General features: G+C 40.3%; 3 protein-coding genes across 5 annotated transcripts; 2 read left to right on the top strand and 1 right to left on the bottom strand.

The window, feature by feature from the left end:
* Window positions 1-1,881: 1,881 nt before the first annotated feature.
* LOC143412516 (toll-like receptor 1) lies at window positions 1,882-5,925 on the top strand. The gene is made up of 2 exons (XM_076873538.1): window positions 1,882-1,977; window positions 3,417-5,925. The coding sequence occupies exon 2, from the start codon at window positions 3,422-3,424 to the stop codon at window positions 5,876-5,878; it is 2,457 nt and encodes an 818-aa protein (XP_076729653.1). The 5' UTR covers window positions 1,882-1,977; window positions 3,417-3,421; the 3' UTR covers window positions 5,879-5,925.
* A 142-nt stretch (window positions 5,926-6,067) lies between these two features.
* Window positions 6,068-13,272, bottom strand: ints10 (integrator complex subunit 10). 2 transcript variants are annotated; one of them, XM_004545408.5, is made up of 19 exons: window positions 13,160-13,272; window positions 12,540-12,677; window positions 12,387-12,454; window positions 12,205-12,308; window positions 11,965-12,104; window positions 11,801-11,882; window positions 11,575-11,715; window positions 11,234-11,408; window positions 10,625-10,794; window positions 10,380-10,519; window positions 10,136-10,289; window positions 9,961-10,043; window positions 9,141-9,296; window positions 8,341-8,449; window positions 8,105-8,184; window positions 7,787-7,949; window positions 7,581-7,674; window positions 7,204-7,272; window positions 6,068-6,650 (listed from the first exon to the last, which is right to left on the bottom strand). In XM_004545408.5, the coding sequence occupies exons 1-19, from the start codon at window positions 13,184-13,186 to the stop codon at window positions 6,494-6,496; spliced, it is 2,250 nt and encodes a 749-aa protein (XP_004545465.3). In that variant the 5' UTR covers window positions 13,187-13,272; the 3' UTR covers window positions 6,068-6,493. The 2 variants fall into 2 exon arrangements, with proteins under 2 accessions (XP_004545465.3, XP_004545466.3); XM_004545409.5 differs by lacking the exon at window positions 7,204-7,272 and having other exon boundaries at window positions 6,071-6,650.
* slc25a51b (solute carrier family 25 member 51b) lies at window positions 12,904-16,577 on the top strand. 2 transcript variants are annotated; one of them, XM_004545411.5, is made up of 2 exons: window positions 12,904-13,009; window positions 14,870-16,577. In XM_004545411.5, the coding sequence occupies exon 2, from the start codon at window positions 14,922-14,924 to the stop codon at window positions 15,852-15,854; it is 933 nt and encodes a 310-aa protein (XP_004545468.1). In that variant the 5' UTR covers window positions 12,904-13,009; window positions 14,870-14,921; the 3' UTR covers window positions 15,855-16,577. The 2 variants fall into 2 exon arrangements, with proteins under 2 accessions (XP_004545468.1, XP_004545467.1); XM_004545410.5 differs by lacking the exon at window positions 12,904-13,009 and adding an exon at window positions 13,206-13,345.
* The last annotated feature ends 237 nt before the right edge of the window (window positions 16,578-16,814 follow it).

Below are 16,814 nucleotides of genomic sequence, written 5' to 3'. Positions count from 1 at the left end.
TAGGTGTGAGCCATATTGCATCATTATCTTTCTCTTGCATTGTGTACAGTTCCAGGCATGCCAAATCCATTCTTTAATTGATTTCGTTTATGAAATCGGAAACGTTCGGCTATAACCAGTGGCTTCGGTTGGAAATGTTTTTGGAGCACTTCTGTGATCTCCTTGAAACTTTTGTCAGCTGGTTTGGTCGGTGTGATGAGGCTGCGCAACAAGTTGTATGTTTTCGCTCCCATCACACTCAGTAACACAGCAACTTTCCTCTCATCCTCTACTTTGTTAGCCCGACAATACTGTTCAACTCTCTCTACATATGTTGTCCAATCCTCTGTGCCATTATCAAAAACGTCCATTTGTCCAACGCCTCCTGACATTTTCTCGGTATTTTTATAAGCGTCCTTCACTTAAAAGAATTGATGTTACTCACGTCCTCTCTTTAGCCAGGCAGGTGAGCTAGCATCCACACGGAGGGTTAGTTGTTTTGGCCCTAACCTTTTTCGTGTCTTTTTGGCCACTTTCACAAGGATTTCCCCCTCTCTGTCGTCCAATGCACATCAGGGATCCGTTTTAATCCTCGTCGCCAGTCTGTTATATTCTCTCTTATAACTTAACTGGTAAGTAACGACGCCTTCTTTAGTTGTAGTAATTTACTTTAATAACCAGTCTAAGGAAAGGCGCAGGCATATCAATGCGCACATACACCACACTTTGTGTTCTCTACTTTGTAACAGAAAGTAGTACCACAAACTATAAACTGATTTTACTAAATACATAACACTCTCCATGGTCTTCATCAGGTGTGAAGTCAGGGCAACGGGTCTGATAAACAGGACATTTGCATAATGAGTCACTTGAGTCACTCTCACAGAAACAGAAATCCTTCTTGAGTCTTGGTAATTCATCAAGTCACTGTGTGTTCTCTGGAGGAGGAAAAGGATAAAAAAAAAAAATACATGTAATAAATGAAAACAGACATGAGCAGAAATCTGGTTTTATGAGCTGGCTTAAAATAAACAGAGGCTTAAATTTATATGGCCCATGCAATAAAAGTAAGTCAGAAATACTGCAGGATCCATTTTCCTTATACACACACATAATTAGCAAAACGTGATGTTTTCAAATTAAAAAAAGAAAAATATGGCATCATGATAATGAAACCCACATGAAACATGTTCACATATCAAATGAAATCAAGTGTTATGAAAAGACAAAATAACTACATTTGCTGTACAAAGACAGCCAGTTTTCTGTTATCTTATAGCCAGAAGCTGCTATAACCGAATCAGCAGTGTTCTTTTAGAATTTGATCAAACTGTTCCAGGTGAGATTAGTGACACTGGCTTATAAGATGATATTCAATTGAGCTCCTATTGCTTTTTGCGTAGCAGTCGCTGACCCAAGGCAAGATTGGCACTGCCAGAGTAAAAACATTGCTCGGAACTGGGTTAATGCGAGTGTGTGTCTGTTTATCTGTCTGCACACACACATAGCTTCCCCATCACAAAAAAAAATGTGTTAAAAACCAAACAAACAAACAAAAATGTGTCTAGAGACCAGGAGCAAAACCCTCCTCAAGGCAATAATATACACTGAATCCAATTTCTGGACTTTATCTCCATTTTTTAATATACATTATTGTATAAGTTTCTCTCCATAAAATGCACTGTTGCATAAAAAGGGAAGGTAAAAGAGGATGAAGAGCCTGGGAACTTATTTTTATTTCTGTGCCTGTTTCTGCTCAACTTCATGTTTTTTTTACTGTTACTTAGAAACTAAAATTAGCAACTGTTGACTCAGTGCTGATGCTTGCCTTTTGGTCACATTTGAGCCAGACTTCATTTGCTGCTACATGTTCCTCTATCAGTCAGTTTTGTTTGACTGATTTCCATTTCTTTTCCCATATAGAGATTTTGAACCATTGTGACTCTGATATTTTTGGTACTTGAGACTTCAAAATGTGACCATCAGACGGCAACACAGGTTAGTGGACTCTTAACCATCTTTGAATAAAATTGTGTTTTCCTTTGAATTAATGTGAATGTGGTTTTGGGTTTTCTTTATTTTAAGATTTAGATTGAAATAAATAAAATCAAATTCTGGGCAGAATCGACCCAGTAAAGACACCAATCCATCACACTGGGTGGCTCTGTGAAATGTCAGCTGTATAAAGACCTCCACCATGGTACTTCATACTACACCAGAGTCATTAACTGATAGATCAACAAATAAATGGGAGAAAAGTTCTTATTTTTTCATTATCTACTACAGACAATTCTGAAAAAGGGACATCTATCAATTAACAAAAACTTTGTTTTATATTTGCATGACATCTGACCGATGAGCTACTAGAACCATTTATTTAATTTTACACATTTATTTATTCATGACAGACACATGATGATGATTTCCAAATACCAGATTTTTGTTATCACTCAGATGATAAAAACCTGATTTGTGCTTTTATCAATCCTGTCTTATTTAAACAAGTTTAGAAAGGATACTGTTACACACTGCTTCCTATAAAGTGATCGTTAAGTCAAATCCTTACTTCTCCCCAGCAGTTTCTGAGAATTGTAGCCAACAAAAAGGTAGACAGCATTTATTTTAAACAAAAACTACTCCAAGAGTGCAAACCTCCACTAAGGCAGCTCACTCTCTGGGTAGTTTCTTACTTTTAAGGATATAATATTGTGTTTTGTATATATTTGTTTAGTTTGAAACCCATTTTAATATACCTGACATTTTTTTGAGTATAATTATTTTTTCTTATTTGTATTCATGTAGGTGCAGTACATGTGTGGCATTTATTTTTGTTGTTTATTAAAATTTAAAGTTAGTTATTTGCAATTGACTGGACACAAATCACTTAATCATATTATATGACATTATACTACATTATATATGTCACGAACTTGACTCCGAGCATTATTATTATATGCATTTTGGAGCCAATGCTGTATTGACTCCAAAACTCTTGAAAAGAAAGGCAGATGTGAAATGTAAATGTGAGATCAGAGGTCAAATTTGCAATGAAATTTGGATGCAAACTATAATGTGATCGTTAAAATCCCACAACATCAGTATCTTCCCCTAAATGTTGGCAATACGAACAAAAGCAGTAGAATTTTAAACATATCTTCTGACTTCTTCTTCAGTGTCAGACATCCAAGGTAACGTGATATTTAGAATCTCCTTTTTTTTTTAATTTTTGATCAATATTGTTAATTATTATTAAGTTGACCTTGATAACCCTGGTATATGTAACCAAATTATAATGTATTGTTAACATGACTCCACTTTTTAACATTACAAACATTTATCAGAATTTATTCAAATCATTTTAAGCTATTATATATTTACAGACAGAATGACACACAGACAAATGCTACCCGTTTAATGGCTATATTTTCTTATACAAGCTACAATGAGGGTCACAGCAGCCGTACTCTGGACAGCAGCCGTGTTGGTGGGACTTCAGAAGAGCACTTCATCACCTGACAACTTTGTAGACCGATCATCCCAAAACCTCTCCTCTGTCCCAACTGACCTGCCACAGACGACTGAGTTTTTAGACCTCTCTCGCAACTACATACGTCAGCTTCACAATGGAGACTTTCAAAAAACCACTCACCTCAGGTTCCTGAATGTGTCATGGAATAATTTGGAGGAGATCGATCCACAGACTTTTCTTGACACGCCTCTCCTGGAACATCTGGACCTGTCGCACAACAATCTCAAGAATCTCTCAGGTCAACAATACCTGCTACACACAGTGAACCTCCTGGTGCTAAACTTGGCCTTTAACAGATTTCTTACCATGACATTGGGGAGTGAGTTCAGCTCTCTTGTAAAACTGGAAAGATTAACAGTTGGAGCAAAAAACATCAGCGTGGGTGACTTCAAGAACATTGCTAAAATGAAACTACGTACATTGACGTTATTACTAGAGGATGGACTTTATTATGAAGCAGGCAGCCTGGAGGATGTTCATGCTCAAAGGCTGCAGATAGCCTTTGGACATAATCCAAAAATTGACCGTAATCTGACTGCTGATGCTCTGTCTCTGTTTGCTGAAGTGGAGATGATGAATATGATAAATGGCTACAAAGACCTAAGTAAGCAGCTAAGAGAGACGGTGAAAATCCACACAACGAGTTTTTATCTCACCAACATAACAATTAAATGGCAAGACTTAACTGAATATGTAAATGTGGCTCTAAATACAACTTTGAAACATGTTCGTGTTTCTGAAATGAATGTAAAGAATCCTCCTCACTACACAACTGAAGTGATCAAAACATCACAGGTGATTTCTTTCACAGCCAGCCAGGCAGTGGTAACAAGTTTCCAATTCTCACAGGAGGCTTTATACAACTTTTTCATCAGCATGCCAGTGGAGAGTGTTGCGATTACTGACGCACCAATGATACACATGACCTGTCCCAAGTCACAGAGTCCAATACGCCAGCTGGATTTTTCCTTTGGTGCTATGTCTGATTCCATCTTCTCAAGTGCGGTGGGTAAAAACGTAGTTGAATGTCAGAACCTGCGTAACCTGAAGAACTTGACTCTGGTAGGCAACAGTCTTAAAAAACTTGAGTTACTGAGCCAACGTTTTCGATATATGTCGTCCCTGCAACATCTGGACCTCAGCGTCAACTCCATAGGGTATGACCAGTCATCACAGTGCATCTGGCCAGCAAGCATCACCAATATAAATCTGTCTTCTAATAGTTTGACTGAGTCAGTTTTTCAATGTCTACCAAATGGGACACAGATACTGGACCTCCAGAACAACCAGATTTCGGTGGTTCCGCAATCCATCTTTAAACTGAGAAACCTTTCAACTCTGAATCTAAATGCTAACCGGCTGCGGGACCTGCCAGGTTGTGGCACTTTCCCCACACTCCACAAGCTTCTGCTCAGGTCAAATTCTCTCCATGCCCCATCTGTGAACATATTGGAAAGCTGTCCCGAACTGCATATCCTAGATGTCAGTTTTAACCCCTTCACCTGTACCTGCACTCTCAGAGGTTTCATAAAGCTCGCTACCAATTCTGAAAAGAACAACAACAACCAATCAGGTATTGAGCTGCTGAATTGGCCACAGGACTATTACTGCACATACCCCGAGGACGTTAGAAACTCAACTTTAAGAGACATCTCGATCCCAGAGGTCTCCTGCAGCATTGGCCTTCTAGTGGTTGCAATTTTGGTTCCAGCAGGGACACTGATTATTTCCATTGTGATTCTGTGTCACTGTTTGGATGTTCCCTGGTACATGGGCATGATCTGGCAGTGGACAAGAGCCAAACATCGTGCAAGACTGCAACAAGCTCGGCCCGAGGATCTGGTGGGTCTGGAGTTCCACGCGTTTGTGTCTTATAGCCAGCACGATGTTGACTGGGTGCGCAATTCCCTTCTTCCCAACCTCGAAGGCCCCGCAGGAGGGCTTAGAATCTGTCATCACGAGAAACATTTTGTGCCGGGAAAGACGATCATTGAGAACATCATCAGCTGTGTGGAGAAATGCAGGCGCTCTGTGTTTGTCCTCTCTGCTCACTTTGTCAAGAGCGAGTGGTGTCATTACGAGCTCTACTTCGCCACCCACCAACGTCTCACTCTGGGCTCAGACAGCATTGTGCTGGTACTGCTTGAGCCTCTGCCTCAATACCTAATCCCATCCAAGTACTACCAGCTGAAGTCCATGATGAACCGCCACACATATCTGGAGTGGCCTCAAGACAGGGCAAAACAAAGGTTATTCTGGGCTAACCTCAGAGCTGCCCTACAGACTGACCTGCCCAATGCTCCAGTCACACAAGTACAGGAGCATTGGGCAGAGGAAAGACTTGAAGAGGGACACAGATTAAAGGGGTAAAAAAAAGGGCTACAGAAGTATTTGGATACACTGGAAATATGTCATAGCTACCCTGCACCTTTAAAGACCGGGCACCTTTTAGGGTTAATTTATCTCATTTGTTTAATTAGCATTTAATGACCATCTGATATGATTGCAATGTATAAATTATGAAATAACACATAAACTTGTTTAAACCATTCAAGTAACATTTAATGGAAACATCCATACAAACTAACAATTTGATTCAAGATTGTAGCAAAAACATTACCTAACAAAAAGTATCAAAAATGCACTTTAAGTTTTCTGTCATTACTGACTCCGGCAAGACATCACAATATGAAATGTGGTGGTTATTTATGTTACCATCTCAACTTTGTACCACTGATGAAGAAAAAATACACATACTGTAATGTGAAAATGAAAGCAGTTGTCTATCAGTATTGTTGCTAACACTCTAAAAAGAGAAGTTCACTATGAAGGTAAAGAATAAGCCTGCATGTTAAGAGTTCAGTGCTGGCTGAGAAAGACAAGAGAGCTGGAAATGTGTCTGCAGAGAATCAGCTTTCTTGGTCATTAAGTCAGTCCACTTGCATTTAAATTGTGCCTGAAACCTCACAAGCTAAAGTCCAGGTGTCAGGGAAGCGACTGGATGATGATTATTTTCTCATTAATGCAGAAACGGTGAAGCACAGCAAGCAAGTTTTCCCCACAACGCGACACCTGCCTCTCCATGGCCAGACGGAAATCCTCCTTCACTCCTTTGGTGATTCCTCGAGTCACTGTGTGGTGTCTGGAAGAGGAAAAATACTTTTTTTTTAAAAAATAAATGCAAACATAGACATGGTCAGAAATAGGGTTTTATGAGATACCTTAAAATAAACAGAGGCTTAGATTATATAACCTATGCAATAAAAATAACTCATAAATACTTCAGGTTACATTTTCCTTACACACACACATAAATCAGACAAACAGCATTTTCAGTCTTTTCAAATAAAACATAAAATAAAACATTCCATTATAATAATAATCAAAACCACATGAAACATGTCCACACATGAAATGAGATCAAGAGTTATGACAAGGCAAAATAACTAAATTCACTATACAAAAACACCAACATCGTCTTCTGTAACAACAACAGTGATGACCACAGAAAGGCGAATAATGGCTCAAATAAACAAACGCCGACAGAAATCAAAGAACGACTAACTCTTGATGTAAAATGACAGGCCCAAATTAAAACTGGGGGATGACAAGCCTTGAAGCTGGGGATGAAGGAAGGGTGACTGGTGGGGTGGTAGGGGCGGGATGGGGACTGTGGGAGGAGGGGCCTGGGGTACCTGTCCATCGTCTGCACCCCTTGTAGCAGGAGAGTATTTAACTCCACCCCCAGGGCAGGGCTAGGGTTCCTGAGGGACAGCAACATTCAACAACTGTCAGTGAGGGTGCATTCAAACGTCTGAACTTCTACAGTAATGAACGAAGGAGTCAGAAAACAGTTTTTTCTTTCTTCACTTAAACCATGAACTCCTTCTCTTTATAAACGCCCACTCCATTTACAGCTTTTTCAGTTTAAAAGGTCAATTTTTCCCACAGGCCTTGTCTATGTAGATCAGTCAGTAGCACTGTCCTCTTTTAAAAGCACACCAACAGAAAGGGAGAGTGCAGTCACGATGCCAACTAAAGAAACGCTCATAATGGGAAGGAGGTTGCCTACTTGATCAGCATTCCCTGATTGGGCAGCAGCTCCAGCTGAATTCTACCTCCTTCTGGAGTACGCAGGTATGCAAACTCTTCCAGCATGTCAATGTCTGAGAAAAACCATGAGTTTAAGGAAACCAACATCCAACACATAAAGGAATCACAAAGAGAACTGTTTATTTACACCAAAATAAAGGCAAGAAATCAAGGCAAAAAGGATACTGGTGACATAGTTGAAGAAATTCTCATACTGGAAGCTGCCTTGTTGGCAGATTTTGTCCACTGCCTTTAAAAACAGCATCTCGCCCTGTGGCCAGTCGTACTGCAGGAGCACCACCACGTGACCAAGGGACAGGTCGTCACGACTGTCGGTGAAGGCACGTAGCTGATTGGCCAAAAAAGGGGGAAAAAAGGAAACAAAGATTGTCACAGTCTCATTAAGCCTTACAACACGGAGCATGTCTCCTCAAAGTCTGCATAAGAAAACGTATCCAAGCCCTTGCACCCACTTATTTCCACAGATGTATCCTGTCTATGTACCTTAAAGCAGGCAAGCATCAGCTGGAGACAGAACGGCAGCACAGATTTGCTGGTGCATGGAAGTAATCGCAAGTCATTACCTGGTTAAAACCAAAGAACAGGGAATGTTAACAGTACTCAAAGCAACATATAAATACAGACGCCACAAACGTAGTCATATCTCAGATTAGCGAGAAAAAAAAAAAATCAAAACTGTTCATGAACAGAATCAGTGAGTAGATTCAGGAAACTTTTACCTTTCCTCGTTTTGGTCTTGACTCTAACCGGATCCTCTGGGGTCTTTGGTGCTTCCTGGTTTGGGGGTAGTAGGCCACTGACAACTTCAAGCAGTTTCTCACAGGCCATCTGTCAAAAGAAACAGCACCATACAAAACTATTACACACAATTTGACTGGACAAAGGACATGTTGTTAGGCTAAGAAACTTATACTAATATAGTAAAACTGACTAAATGACAGAGCTGTGATGGACCAGGTCTGTCAGCTTGGTTTAGAGAAAATTGAATAAAAGTGATGCAAGTTGTTCTAAACACCTGAATTTAATCTAGGACATTTTAACCCATTTTAACTGTAGTGCCACCTTCAGGCCAGTTGGTGTCACTGATTTGTTTTTCATACATGGCCTGCAAAACATTTTATTATACAATCACATATTTTAAGTAAATATATATGTAAAAAAAAAAAATAAAATAAATTATATATGACCAATTACAAATCAAAAGTTTCAATGTGAATCAATAAATGTTACAGTAAAGTATATTTCCTGCCAGCTGTGCTTTCATAAAATAAAATAAAAAAAGTTGAAATATTCAATCAATTACTGTCTTTATTTTCTTTATTTAAGTTTTCTGCCTTAATATTGTGTGCACATTCCCAAATTCAGTTCATCACTTCTCTCAGCTACATTTGTTTTAAAACATACTGTATAAATACATTTGACATGATTTATGAAAAAGAAAGGCATATAAGCATATGCATGTCTCCTGACAAAACCAAAATAATGTACGCTAAGAGTGTGTTTGTGTGCATGTGTATACCCTGTACTCTCCCAGGGTGTAGTGGCAGGATGCCTGCTGTATGAAGGCCCTGTGGTGCTCCAGACTGGCCTGACCTGAGGGACTCTGTGGCCCAGGCTGAGGCTGCTGCACTGCAGCCATCTGGTGCAGGCTAGAGAGGGCCTTGCGGTACTGTCCCTGGAGATAATACATTAGCACATAATCAGTATATAACCAAAGACAACTTAGAAAAGATATTATATCCAAATGTTGATTAATGTGTTAGCTTAAGTGTATTTAAATTATATTAAAATAGCCAGTTTCATCTGCCAACTTCAACCAGTTTTATTGCGTGCATTTGCCTCATTCTTTAAATTCTATATAACTTAAAATGTACACTCTCCAGCCACTTTATTAGGTATATCTGTAGGTCAGAGGCGAAGGTCCAGATGGCTTTGAGCTGATAGGAAGATGATGGTAACTCAAAAACCCCCAGAGAGGATCATTTAAAAGTCACAGCCTAACTGAGTACTTTTGCTGACCATCTCCATCCCTTTATTGCCACAGTAGCCATCTTCTGATTTCTCTGGTTGTTTCCAGCAGGATAACATGCCATGTCACAGGGAATTTTTGAAGGCAAAGTGGTCAGTGAGTGCCTGCATCTGTATAATCTGTTCTTTCTTATGCAATAATTGCATTTCCCAACGTTGATCGGGGCTATTTAATTCAAAGCAGTATTAAAATGATGGCATATTTTGATCCTAAAGCTAAAATAATAAGCTAAAGATGCTGCTGCTAACAAATAAAAGGGATGCAGATGATTTGTCACAAACAGAAAAGGTAAATTAAAAACGACTCTTGCCTGGTATATAATCATGTCGGTGAGGAATATTCGGAACCACAGCCAGCTGTCTGTCTTCCACGCGGCGCAGATCTTCTTGAACTCTTTAAGAGACATTAAAATGTACAATTTTCAGCTGTTCTGATAACAACCTTTTGATGTAGTGACAACATGACTGAACATAAAAATCTCCTACCAGCTTCCAGACCATCATGGGAGTGAAGAAGGTCCCAGCTTTCTCTCGCTGTGCGAAAGCTCTCCAAAGTCTCTGACCAGTTGGTCATGTCATTCTTGTTTACTAAAATGTGTCGACCACGGCCTTTCCCCAAACCTTCCTCATCATCTGAGCTCTATAATGACACACAGATCCAAATATAATCAAAAGAATTTCCCAATCTGGGATAATTAAAGTGTCTTACTTATATCTAAACTTTTCTCACCATAGTCTTCTCTCTTCCATCTGCTAGTTTGCGTTTCTTATGCGCATGTTTCAGTGCTCCTCGCTCCACCTCCACATCACTGTACACTGAGCTCAAATCCTCTACAAGGATCCACGGCCCGGAACTTAACCCACTGATTCCTAAAAAGAAAAAAATAACACTGAAACCTATTTGTAACATTTTACTCAAAAGATTACCGTAGATATATTAAATGAAGATGGAGATCTACAAAGGTAGAAGCTAACCGTGGAACAGTGCAGGCTGTACAGCTGAGACGTAGAAGAAGGCACTACGGAAGAGGACAAGTGCAGCGCAGATGACCACCTGACTGCAGCACCGGGCCCTCGTCTCTCCTTCTAGACCAGGCAGGTAGCGACACAGCTCCTTCACTCTCTGCAGCATCTCAATATAACTCCTACAGTGCAAATAAACACATGAAAACATTCCTTTGAAAAATTTAATTTTAAATAATCCCTTCAAAGTCATTGAACGATCCACATTTTAACCATCTATTCTTTATATTTTACATGTGGGCACATTATATTTGTTTTATTATGTGTTTGTTTTTGTTTGTTTTTGATTAAATTAAGATTTTTTTTACTTATTACCCACAATGTAACTCATATGTAATTTTAAAAAAGGCATTCTTCCTGGGGTCCTTAAACACTCAAACATTTACAACACATGAACATAAAACAAGAAGGTAGCAGATAGCATTCAGCCTGACCCCACTTAGCGTCCAAATCAGACAAATCAGGTATCCCTGAGCAAAGTATCCTACACTTTATGTCACCTTTGTGCAGGAACAACAGCAGTAGCTAAATAACAATGTGACAGGCCAAGTGATAGATTACCTCTGTCCCTTGTCTCCCTGCCACTCACATCGTGCCCCAACCACAGCAAGAATATCCAGCAGTTTCTCCCAAGGTTCTGCCACCACCGACGATTTTTCTGTCAGGCCATCAATCACGTAACGCTGGGAAGCACGTGACACACTCGGTGACTTCAGAGCCCCACCTTCTTGAGAGCCTGAAACAGAAAACAAGAAAAACAAAGTAAATAGAAAAAATAAATATTTCAAAGGCTTCACTATAAAGCCCACTAGAGAACTGAAATTTTTAAGAGTGAAAGTGATCCCACTGTGACAGCCCTAAAATAGAAAGCAAAGAACAAGTTCACCACAGTGTATCTTCACCTTGTATCTGTCCATCCGGCGAGGGCCCACGGGTAACATAACCAATGTAGAATTCTGCTGCTTTCAACATGTATTTCTGCATTAGGCTGGCAGGCAGACGCATATCCATGTTGTTTATAACCAAAGGAAGCACATCACACACTGTAGGAGGAAAAAACTGTATGAAGCAAGTGTTGTTTGTTTTTTCAGATGAAATGAAATGGATTCAAAGACAATATGTACTCACCAAAAAGCTTCCTGAAGCAGTTGACAGGAGTCTCCAAATTCTCTGATGCCTCTGCTTCCAGCAATGTCTCTCCTAAATTGACCTAACAGCACATCAGGTTCTTTAATAGCTTTTAACATTACATATAGTTTTCAAAAGACAATGCAAATACTAATATTACACACCCCATGTTGAACCACAGACTCTGGAAAGCGCTTCAGCAGTAACAGCAGCATCTCTGCCTTCTCCAAAGTGTTGAAACACTGCTCCGTGGCTTTCAGCAGCATCTCACACTGCACTCGACCAGGCAGTGTCTCAAAAAGTCCTGAAAATAAAATAAAAAAATAGTCTTTAGATTTTCACAAGAAGCATTGTTCATTGTCACACTTTTTAATGCATGCAATGAAGGGTTAAAACCCTCTCACCTCTCAGAAACTGTGCCTGCTTATCCTGAGAGTCACTCCGCAGGGCAGCTGTAATAACACTGATCTCACGCCAAACAATGGGCTGATCTGGAAAGTTTATGAACCTAAAGGGAAATCAAAACTAAGTAAGAGGTCAGACTCATGATAGGAAACTTGACATTAACGCTAAAAATGTAACTCACATGTCGTACAGCAGCCGCCCGGCTGAAGCTGTCTTTTCTGCATTACGTTCAATGATGTACATTTCATACTGTAAAAACAGGTCCAGAAACACGATGTGTAAGAAGATGTTTTTACTGACAGCTTTTGCAGCTAGAGGAGATGATTTGCGTTACCTGTATGTTGAAGTCTGCAGGGTAAAGGGTCCTGGCAGTGATGAGCCAGGCTTTGGCAGCACAGGGATCATCAGAGACCAGCTCCCGGGCTCTTTTCACCAAAAACTCACAGTCCTTTTGGGCTGACATTCTATACTTCTGGGTTTAGGTGCCGGATGTGACAAAATGTCAAAATATGCATGCGTGTTTTAATGTAGCAGCCAAATGTAACGTTACAGTTAGCCACATTAGCTAGCTAGCTAGCGTCAGCTATTTGGTTTTCAGCCGGCATATTTGCAATAACTGATCATCAGACCACCGCCTATTATCCAACTATTCTATTTCAATACAACTACTACACTTATAATGAGAAGCGAAAGCAAGTAAAAGATAAATCTCTATTTACCGACGCACTCACTAGCTTTACGATAGTGACGTCACGACGCGTTGTGTCGTTTTACGACAGCTACGTCGAATGGCTACCGGATCAGGTAAAATACAACAACAAAAATAAGAACAATTGTAACACGACTATTCTGATATGACGTACTTTAAAAATAATCAGGAAAATTTAAACAACTAAAGTTATTGAGGTTTGCACTGTTAAATACAATAAATTCTAAAATAAATCTCAAAACTACCTCCGAATCAGCCGTTACCCAATGCATACGGTTTCAGATCGACAGCAGTGCGCAGGCGTGGAAAAGCGCTGCTGTCACCTGCGTTTGTTAGGACTGCAGACGCGACCTACAGTAGTGGCCCAATTACCCAGCAGAAAGCAGCGCTCTACCTGTCCAGGGATAGGACAGCGGCTGGTTTCACTGCAGGTAAAGGTTCAGTTGTGGGCCAGGTCCTCATGTTACCAAAACTACGCGACTCTTATTTTGCCTGTTGACTTTCAGTGGCAGCGGACGATATTTCCAACCAAACATGGATCAACACTTGTCCGTTTGACTCTCTTCTTGCTAGCCACTTAGCATGCTAGTTGGACAATTGTCTTTGCGTAGCATGCAGTGACTATATATCTCATCACTTCCTCATTTTATCTTAAACGTAAACGTAAGCGAGGGGTGCAGGTACTAGCACCGTTGAGCTAGCTAGCTAACCAGTCCATCATTTCTATGTGTGGCTGCTACGCTAAGCGTGCTAACTCCTCAGTGATGTGTTTGTCCTTACTAAGTAATTCATACAGAAAACAAGTAATAGTGTTTCTATGTTCGAGAGGTCTTGCTATTTGTCTTGGAAAACTTGGAAAAATCTTGATGCGACACGTTACTGAATCCTAAAGAAACGGTACACAGAGGGCGTGTTCGCCTAAGATTAGGTTGTGTTAAGATGGTTTGTTTCCGCTCAAATTTGAGTCAAAATATCAAGATCAAAATAAGATTATGACTAACAATTTATTTAGTGCGACAATAATACCTTATTGTGTTAGATTATGACTTATTTTAAAGTAAATGTAGAGGTTTTAAGCAAGAAGGTGCAGTCGAATATCCAAAGTAAATGTAATGTACTGATTGTTATAGTTATGCAATAACATGCAAGATGCAGCATAATAAAAGGGATGGTTGGACTGTATTTATGATTAGATGTCACAATTCTAACAGTGATCTGTATGCTTGGATATGGAATGTCCGTTTTTCATCGCAGGGAAGTTGGGTAATTTCTTCTAAAATATCATGGAAGCAAATCTGCAACAAAGAGGCGCAGAGACACAAAAATATTGGTTACTTTAAACTTGCAGGTGTTTTCAATGTCACAATGCAATTTCATGCAAAAGCAGCCATGTGGTCGTCTCGTGTTGTAATACTGACTTAAAACTGTGTCAAGAGTCTTTTGGTAGATTTCCTTTGACCTCTCCTGACCTTGCACCATTACCACCACTTCTCCTTTCTGTTGCTTTATATACTAAAGATCTTTTTGACAATTTCTTATAATTTTGGTGGGAACATCCATTTGTACTGCTGTTATTGTATGTTACAAGATGTATGCGTTGCATGTTTTGTATAAATAACTAAATTTAATGCTCAAGGCAAATAAAGGGTGTAGTCTGTACATAACAGGTTTGCTTCCCTCATGACGTAGCATGCACGTATCAGGCTGCTAAGTTGTGTAATACTCTTATCAGTTGGCAGTTGTTGCAGTGTAATTGTAGAAGTCTAAGGCAGGTTATTGAGTTGGAAAAGTTCAGCCAGCTTTAGGCCACATTTAGAGAATATGAGCCACAGATAAATTTTTTTATTTGTACTTCACAAATAATGTCATACTTAATATCTTTGTTTGGGTGAAGAGATATGAAAAAAACCACCTGCTGATATTTCTTCTTTTTAATGTGTTTCATAAATTTACAGAAGTATGTTGATGTGATGCTTGAGGATAAGGCTGTGGTGCACCGGGCCTCTGATGGCTGTTAGCACCATGGACTCCGAGTCAGCGCGGACACCTCAGACCCAAGCCCTGACAAAAGGAGGCCATTCCCTGTTGTCTGCTGGCATTCTGACCGCCAGGTTTGGACCTCAAGGGAAGCACTATGTTTGCGGTTCCCTTGCAGCTTTTACCAATATATTGTTGACCTTTCCGATCCAGAAAGTCCTTTTCCGCCAACAGCTGCATGGCGTGTTGGCCATCGATGCGGTGCGACAGCTCCAGAGGGATGGACTGAGGAATCTTTATCGGGGCTTACTTCCCCCACTTCTCCAAAAGAGCACTACAGTAGCCATCATGTTTGGCTTGTATGAGGACTTCTCTAGAGTCTTACTAGACCATGCTGGGAGCAGTGGCGTGCCAGAGCTGATTACAAGAAGCTTTGCTGCAGCTTTGGCAGGAACTGCAGAGGCCATCCTTACACCGTTTGAGCGTGTGCAGACTCTCCTACAAGACCACCGGCACCACGGGCGCTTCAACAACACAGCACACACCTTCCGGACACTTGTGACAGAGTATGGTGTGAGAGAGTGCTACCGTGGCCTCGTGCCCATACTACTGCGCAATGGCCCTAGCAATGTTCTCTTCTTTGGGCTCAGGGGACCCATTAAAGAGCAGCTCCCAGAAGCTACTAGCAAGGCAGGTAACTTGGTTAATGATTTTGTTTGCGGAGGGTTGCTGGGGGCAGGCCTTGGCATCATGTTCTACCCGTTAAATGTCGTCAAATCGCGGGCTCAGTCTCAGGTGGGTGGAGCCTTCAATCCTTGCAGAGAGGTGCTGTTAACAGTGTGGAGAGAGAGGGGTGGCAGTATAGCCATGCTGTTCAGAGGAGCCCACCTCAACTACCATCGCTCTCTTCTCTCCTGGGGGATCATCAATGCCACCTATGAGCTGCTGCTGAAGCTCTTATGAGAAGAGGAATGGAGAGGAAAAATGAGATCTAGATTGGAAGAGAAAGTGTTTTAAGGGAGGGGTGTTGAGCGGAGGAACAGAGCCAGTCTAAAGTGACAAATGAGAGGTTGTAAAGTAAAGTCGGTGCACTTGCTGTCCAACATTTCCAGAACTAAAAGATAACAGTAAAGTTGTACTTCTGACTGGGGCCAACAGTCACTGTAAGATAACTGCCTGCTATTGTTACTTTCTGCTGTTGTCAAAGTGTTAAAAGCAGGCAAAACTTGTGCCAGGGTCCAGTTAATATGCCCGTGTTTGGTCTGTGTTGTAAAGTTTGAGGACGCACACAAAGCTCCATCAATCTTTTTCAAAGATTTAAAAGGAAACTTTAAAACTTGAGTGATTTCCTGTTTTGTGGGAGAATCCCTCTCTGTGGACATGCTGTTTGCTGTGATGTTTGTTTGTCCAAGAGCGCCGCCTCCTGTGAAGAGAAGTTCTGCCACTTAAACAGTTTTGTGCTTTTTCCCCATGTTTAGAGCATTGTTCTTGTGCTCACCAGTTCAGATTGAAGTAAGACATAAGACGGCAAATGTTTAAGTGACTGTTGAAATCAGTATTAGCAGTGCACAAAGTCTAGGAATTTTCAACAAAAGGAACAAAGAAATAAGAAGATTTTTCCCTTTTTTCTATTTTTTACAACAGAAAGGTCTCAGTTTTCACACGTGAGTCAGTTAATTGACATTTTTGTTAAATAATGTTTTGTCTTGATTTATTTTCTGAAGTGCTATTGCCAGTGTGTGGGTTTTTTTTCTTTTCCTTTTTTTGGTTTTGTGGTTTTGTTTTTGTTTATTTTGGGGGTTTTTTTTTGTGTGTGTGTGTGTGTGTGTGTGTGTGTTTTGATAAGTGCCCTGTGGTGTACTCTCTTGTCAGTTTTTTGTTTTGTTTTTTTAAATTGAAATACAGGGAGGAAAAAAAACAGTC

The sequence above is a fragment of the Maylandia zebra genome, linkage group LG2, assembly GCF_041146795.1.
Source record: "Maylandia zebra isolate NMK-2024a linkage group LG2, Mzebra_GT3a, whole genome shotgun sequence".
Taxonomy (NCBI): Eukaryota; Metazoa; Chordata; class Actinopteri; order Cichliformes; family Cichlidae; genus Maylandia; species Maylandia zebra.
The sequence above is the reverse complement of the archived record's forward strand: the minus strand, read 5'-3'. Positions and strand labels throughout refer to the sequence as shown.